At 34.0% G+C, this 7,675-nt stretch overlaps 1 protein-coding gene across 1 annotated transcript; it reads right to left on the minus strand.

Annotated features, from left to right (window-relative positions):
- Positions 1 to 1,982: 1,982 nt before the first annotated feature.
- Positions 1,983 to 4,121, minus strand: LOC136228053 (dehydration-responsive element-binding protein 2A-like). The gene is made up of 2 exons (XM_066016878.1): positions 3,839 to 4,121; positions 1,983 to 3,330 (listed from the first exon to the last, which is right to left on the minus strand). Exon 2 carries the CDS (start codon positions 3,249 to 3,251, stop codon positions 2,217 to 2,219), a length of 1,035 nt encoding a protein of 344 aa, XP_065872950.1. The 5' UTR covers positions 3,252 to 3,330; positions 3,839 to 4,121; the 3' UTR covers positions 1,983 to 2,216.
- Positions 4,122 to 7,675: the final 3,554 nt, after the last annotated feature.

Genomic DNA, 7,675 nt, shown 5'->3' on the forward strand with positions numbered 1-7,675 from the left:
ATTTTTTTATTATACAAATCTAAATAAATTATTTTTATTAATTATTATGTGAAAAATTAAGTGAATGTTAACTTATCCAGAAAATTAACGTTTAAGAGTTTTAAGGGCCCAATTATTATTATTATTATTATTATTATTATTATTATTATTATCTAGTTTAATTATTTTTATTATATTTATTATGTTAAAAATCATCTTAAAATATTTTGGTGTTTCATTTTGTAGAAACATTATTATTATATGAAAGTATTAATTTTTTTTAATGAATATGATCCAATTATTTTTTTCATTTAGCACAAGGCCCCAAAAATATTTAAGGCGGCTCTGATTATAATAATATACTATTATGAAAGACCAATTTGTTTTTTTATAGTGCAAAATAGTTCAATTTATAAATTAGTTGAGTTTTTTCTTCTTAATAAAAAAGACCTCCTAATACTTTAATTAACCTCCTCCTAATATGACATAATGAGTGCGCATTGTTCCACATTTCCATACACCAGAGTTTGAGTATCTTACACCGAGAGCGGTCCTTGATGTAAGCTCTGATAATCAAGTTGGTAAGGATATATTAAATATTGGAAGTAAAGCGTAAAAAATGAAAGAGAGAAACGATTTGTTCTTTTGAGTACCTCTTCTATTCAAAGTTCATAATACCCATGAGTGTTTGGCTTTGTCTTACCCTACGAATTGGAGCTAGTAGCCCGACGTGTTCGCCTTGGAAGCTTCCCATATGGCTCTTTACTTTTTGGACATTGGGACATTTTAAATAAATTGAGTGAGCTTTAGGAAATTTTGAAACACTTCCGAGCTTTTTTAAAACGTGAGCTCAAAAGAATGAAAAAAAGAGATAGAAGATAGAGAGGTTCAAAGACCAATCAACATTTTAAAACAAGTTTATGTAATATGATGTATTGAGCCATTATTAAAAAAAAAGCAAAATGCACCATTTTGGCCGCTAACTTTTTCAAAATTTTTGAATTAGATCATGATCTATTATTTGGTTATATTTGGCCCCTGACCTATCCGGATTAGTAAAATCTCACCCAAAATGAATGGAGACTTAACTGATGTGACAATAATAACCAATAAGAAAATGACACGTAGTTGAACAATAAAACCTAATTACCACGTAGACAATCTGATGTGACATGAATAAAAATTTCCAAACCCATTTGAATCTAAACGATGAGAAATAAATCCCAACCTAAACACCTTCCTCCTTTATTCGTCCTTATCATCTTCGCAATTTCCAGTCGTCTTCTACGATTCCTTTGCTCCCGTCGTCTTCCGCGATTCCTTTGAACTTGCACGACTTTCACTTCCACTAGTCGTTCCCATCAGCTTCGCGAAGTCCTAAACCACAATCGTTCATCTTCACGAATTCCTTTTGAATCGTGGCAGTTGAATCCTTCGTATCGAAGCAGAATCAATCCTTAACCCCAATCATTCTTCACATAAGTGATCCCTAAACTTCAATTTCAGACATTTTTTTTAATTTTTTTTATTGTATTTGTGCATTTCCTTTTACATATGAAATTAGATTACATAACTTTGGAAATCACTAATCAGACCATTTCATTAATTAATCGTATAAATTAATCATACTACTTATACGTTAAAATTTCTGCTGATGAAGTATGAGTGCTAATGAAGGATATTAATCATACTAAAGTGGATGAAGGAATTCAATTGAAGACGACGAAAACAAAAGATGAAGGTGTCTGGATTAGGATTTATTTCTCATCGTTTACTCAAATGGGTTTGGGAATTTTTACTCAAATTTTTACTATGCCACGGGTTTGGGAATTTTTACTCGAATTTTTACTCATGCCACATCATACTATCTATACAGTAATTAGTTTTTATTGTTCATCCACGTCACACCATTCACGGAATCAGCCCAAGTTAACTCTCTATCCATTTAAATTAAGAGCCAATTACACATTTGAATAGATCGGAAACAAACGGTGCGTTTTGCCTTTAAAAAAAAAACAACTTTCATAGCCAATTTCTCCACCCATCAAAAACCAATAGAGAATTAGTACAGAAAGTAAGAATCTATGGATTCCTTGAATATTAACCTCCTAAATCACCCAAAATCCTACCAGAAAACAGAACAAAAAAACAAAATCAATACTGGTTTTTCCCCTAAATCTATTGTTCATACATATATGTTTTAAATACATTAATTCATCTCCATCTCCATATTTCTGTTACTTCTCTTCAAAAACTGAATGAGGCAATTCCAAGTTGAAGAATCCTTGTCCATCCAACGGAACATTGTTCTCTTCTTGCCCGACTGAAGCTAAGAAATCGAAACTGTCATCTCCGATCAGTAACTTCTGTTCGTGCTGAATAAATTGATCATTCAGGTTCGAATTATGCAGCTGGAATGACAAATCCAGTGGATGTTGATGCAGCATATCAGCATTGGTGTTGAACAGAAACTGTCCGCCTTCATGATCCACGTTTAACGGGTGGTTCTCTATCACCCCGAGCAATTCATCCACACTAAACACCTCGTCCATCGTGAAACTCTTCCACGCTTCACAACTATTCACCCCGCCAAAATCAAGAAGCTCAGTTATCAGATCTTGTTGAGCGTTACAGATGCCTTCCTGCTCTTCTTTCGCTTCTTGTTTTGGTGTACCGGGTTTGATATTTGATTCACCCTCCCCATCCTCGGTTTTCAAAACATGATCATGATCCTTCGTTTCCTCGACAGCACAAACCTCCGAATGATTCGAGGTAGTGGTACAATCAGAAACAGCAGGTGTGGCTACAGAAGAGTACCCCGATGGCGTAGTAGCAGCGAACTGGGAATCCTTCGATTCACTTGTCGACAATTCAGGGAAGTTCAGGCGCGCATAAGTACCATACATCGCTTGCGCAGCTTCATCATATGCAAGGGCAGCATCGTAGGCAGTCGGGAACGTACCAAGCCACAATCTAGGCCCTCTATTAGGCTCTCTAATTTCAGCTACCCATTTCCCCCAAGTCCTCTGTCGAACACCTCTGTAATTGCATCCCCCATTCTCCGGTCCGCCTTTACCCTTCATACAACCTTTCCTTGAACCTTTAGCAGGAACTTTTCGCTCTTGTTTCGAACACGAATCCATATACTTGTTATACTCCTTCCACTTTTGAAGAGTCTCAGCAACAGAAGTAGTACTACCATCTCGTCTCCTCCGTTTCCTAGCAGAATCCGCACGCATAGAAGCGGAATTACAACGATCCAATGTACCCATCTCACTAGCCTTATCACACCGGAGCAACCCGAATTCTCCGATCAATAGATTGAACAATATAAATAACACTTACTTAAATCTGCAAAATCAGTAAAACGAAAATTCAGAATCAAAATAAATTCTCCTATGAATTCAACAAGAGTTATTTATTAGAATCATAAATTCAATCTTAATTAAATTAGGAATAATAAGAACTTGCCAGCCAAGTTTTCAACTTCTTTATCTTTTACCAGAAAAGGATAAAAAAACAAAAAAAAAACTTGGCCGCCAAGTAATCGGAGAATCAAGAAAACTTTAAACAGACCCAAAATTGAATTTAAATTATCTTCCACCAAACCCTAGAAGCTGTACCTGAGCTACAGATTCAAAATTAGCAAGAACAAAAACCCTAATTTCAGAGTAACTAAAACCCCCAAATCCCCAAAACCCCAAAAATTCAAAAATCCACCTACCGGAAACAAAATTCGACCTAATTGAAACCAAATCCCACTTCCCGATTCAACAAAAACAAAGAAAACCAGAAGCAGAAACAATAAAATGTAGAAAAAATTAATGAAAATGAAGAAATCAAAGATTAATCAACAAACCTGTAAATAAGAACTTTGAATTCGCACCAAGAATACAAATTTCGTGAATTTTCTTCCTTTTTCTGTTATCTGTAGAACTTTCTTTTGATTTCTTCTTCTTTTCGCGCTTTTTTCTTGAAGCAACTGAAAAACAGAGTAGTAAAAGTGGAGGGAGGAGGAGGGAATAGATATTTATAGCCTTCTCTAGATATTTCTGATATTTTTTAATAAAAATGAGGGTGACCTGTTAAGGGATGACGTGGCGATTTCCTAATCGAGTCTGTACTAATCGTGGCGTATCGGTGACCGGAGATATTCGACACGTCTCCCCCGGAACTTTCCCGATATGCGGAAAACTCGCGTCTTTTTCTTCGGAATTAAGTATAATTTGACACACTACTCATGTAAGCTTGCACTGTCCAGACAGACAGTTGCTAGATATTTCCTCGTTTGTAATAATAAATAAAATATTATACTTTGAACTTATCTTTTTGGCCGTATAATTTAGTATTTTTTTCAGTTATGATTTCAGTGTGGGTCCGTTTAGTTCAGCCGTTAGCTAATAGTTGTTGCGGTTGTTGTTAGCTGTTTGCAGTTGCAGTAAGCTGTTAATTGTTTAATTACTAGTGTTTGGTAAAATTATATTGAACTGCTGCTGTTCGGATTTAAAATGTCTAAAATGGACATGTTTTAAATTAATCAACGATGAAATTATAAAAGGAAAAATGTGAAAAAATATCTATAATGTTTACAACCAGGAATAATTTACTCTTAAAGTATAAAATGGTGCAATTTTACCCATAACGCTAGCAGCTAAGAGCAATTTTACCCCTAACATTGACAAGTTGGGTCGATTTCAAATATTACTAGAAAATATAGATATTGTATTTCTTATTATAAACCAATTGCACATATCAATAGTTTTAAAAAAGAGATTTTATATTTTTTGTAAATTCGTTGTCCAACTCGTACAAAAGACAATATTTTTTTTTCCTTAAAAAAAAATCATATATAATCATATGTTTGTGATCTGTTAGTAACGATGATAAAATGGTATGTGAAGTGTAGTTGACAATATTCATGACAAAGAAGGCAGTTTGATAAATTATTTCTCAAATTGACCTAATTTGTCAATGTCAGGGGTAAAATTGATTTTGGCTGCCAACAATAGGAGTATAATTGCACCATTTTAGACGTTAAAGGTAAAATTGCTCCTAGCTATAAATGTTAGGGGTATTTTTACACCTTATCCTATTATAAAATAAAAAATATGTTACACAAATTAATAAAAATAATCTATATAAAAAATAAAAAAATTTATTGAACGCAACAAAACATTGTTCTCCCGGTAATTATTTTGTAAAAATATAAATAATATTAAAGAATAAACATATTTTGTGGAAATAAAAAGGATAATTTTGTTAATAACAAATAACTACAAACAACTGTTTATGAAAAGCTTCAAATAGAAGCTTTTCGTGAAACGCTCCAAAATGCTGCAGATTTTAGAAAAAATGTTAAACGCTGCGGTTATATAAACCTAACCAAATGCTATTTTTCCTGCGGTTTGGAGTGAAACGTTAAACGCTCATCCGAAAAGCTAAAACAAACACCCTCATAGAGTATGTGACGTTTTTTTAGTAAAATAAAGCAGTACGATTGTGTATCAGGAAGATTAATTTGAAAAGTTTCACTAGACTAAGGTGTTGTTTGATAAAACTGAAAATTAAGTACTGAAAAAATAAGTATTGAATTTAAAGTGCTGAATATTATAAGTGTTGAAAATATTGAATGATTTAATTTATATAAAAATATTAGTTGATAATGTTAAACTTAAAATGTTAAGTTAAATATTTTTACTTATCAAAATAAGTGGTTTTTAACTTAATTAACTAATTTAAGCGGTGGAGAAACAACTGTTATCAAACGCACTTAAATTAAATAAGTGCTTAACATTTTAATTTAAGCAATTAAGTGGTTTATCAAACAAGGCCTGAGTCATTGCCATAATCACGTTCGATCTCGATAATCACGGGTCTAGTAGCGTTTAGGGATTTTAGGCCTGATATATGGACACATTGCCTCCTATCAAGAGGAGACACGTGACCTACCCCGTTCCAAAACTCATAACCGTCTTTCGATAGCATAGTATAAATAGAAAAAATTCAGCTCAAACTACACAAATTCAATCATTTTATTAATCTTACATTACAACTTTTGTTTATTGATTGTGACTTAGGTACTAGAGTGGGTCTGTCACGTGGACTCTGAGAATTCAACCACATCAAGTTGGTGCAGTGAACATGGATTGACAGCAACAATGACTCGTTTGAACAGTTCCATTGAAATTTTTTCTACTAGTGCACTCCCCACAACAGAGGTCTAGAAAACAACTGAAGAAGAGGCACGCCGAATTCATCGGGTCAATCACGACTGTGAGCATGGACTTTTTCCGGCCCTAGTGATGAGCCAACATCACACTCTTGCTAATGGTTTGTGTAGGTAGGCTTTACACGTCACGCTGTGCGGGATACGAGCAAAGACCTGGACCCCGTTTTCTGCGTCCTTTAGCTTATTATATTTCATTTTTTTTTATCAAAATCTATTTTGATTTAATCTTTGTTGGGTTTTAAAAATTCCCGCCTGCCACGTTGGTCTTCGATCGGCTACCAGGTCCTCGATCGGGAACCCTGGTGACCGATCGACGATCTTTGACGGTTTTCGGGCAGTTTACAGTCAGTTTTCTTAGCAGTTTTGTCTCATTTCCACTACATAAGTGGAAATAAATCGACAGACGAAAAGGACAACAATTTTAGATCAAAGAGTTAAAGAAAAAGAGGGAAAAATAAGAGAAAAAAGTGAAACTTAGTGAAACTAAGTGAAATTGAGTGAAAGAAAAGAGTTTTACACAAACCTTTACCACTTCAGCCACATTTGACGGTTCCAACACCCAAATCAAGCATCTTTACAAAGCCATATAGTAGAAAAAACGTTTATCACAACTGTTTTCACTATATTTCAATTTTGAAGTCAATAAACTTCTAGAATTGGTCTTTTTAGGTTCATAACCTCTCATTTATTGGTGAATTTCGGTCCAAGTACGTGAAATTATGTTTTCTGATCTTATCAAATCACTGTTGCACGGGTCTAGGTTACTGCCTCAAGTCTCAATCACATGTTTGTTGGCCTACCACACACGATAAAACTGGAAAAGCACTTTAGAGGTAACTTTTGAAGGGTTTTAAAAGCCTGTCCCTTTTATTTGCAATCTGTTTACGTTTTTTTGTAATTTTTGTGTTTGTTTCGGGTTTTTGACACGTAAAACAGAGAATTTGTATGTAAAACAGTCACCGATCGGGCACCTTGTGTCAGATCGGTGACATTGATAGACAAACAGATTCATGTTTCTGTCTAGGTAGAATAGGTTTATTTCGGTAAATTTAAATTTCTATCAAATGAGGCTAAACCAACTCCGGGATAATAGCGGTATTTTCGTCCATTAAAGATATTATACCGGTTAGATGAATGAACTAGGTTTTGGACATAATTGCATGTTGTTTGCTAGATCTTAGGCTTGAATGAGTCTTATTTGATCGAGTCTAGCATCGTAGTTAAATCTGAAAGACGGGTCCCAATGTCCCGCGGCTAACGTTTATTGTTTTGCAGGTTTAATAGATTTATTTTTAGGGCTAGAATTGATGTATTAAGGCTATTTGTGCCATTTGTGATATTGATGTGATAATTTTATCTTTCCAGTATTTATTTATCGCTTTCGAACGCTAAACGATATTTAAATGAAATTTGATTTGAAATATAATGGTATTTTAATAAATATAAGTTTACGCGTTTATTAATCAG

Source organism: Euphorbia lathyris, chromosome 4 (genome assembly GCF_963576675.1).
Source record: "Euphorbia lathyris chromosome 4, ddEupLath1.1, whole genome shotgun sequence".
Classification (NCBI taxonomy): Eukaryota; Viridiplantae; Streptophyta; class Magnoliopsida; order Malpighiales; family Euphorbiaceae; genus Euphorbia; species Euphorbia lathyris.

Bases quoted from the DNA above. Each gene is read 5' to 3' on its own strand.
- LOC136228053 (XM_066016878.1), bottom strand. From the start codon at position 3,251: ATGGGTACATTGGATCGTTGTAATTCCGCTTCTATGCGTGCGGATTCT.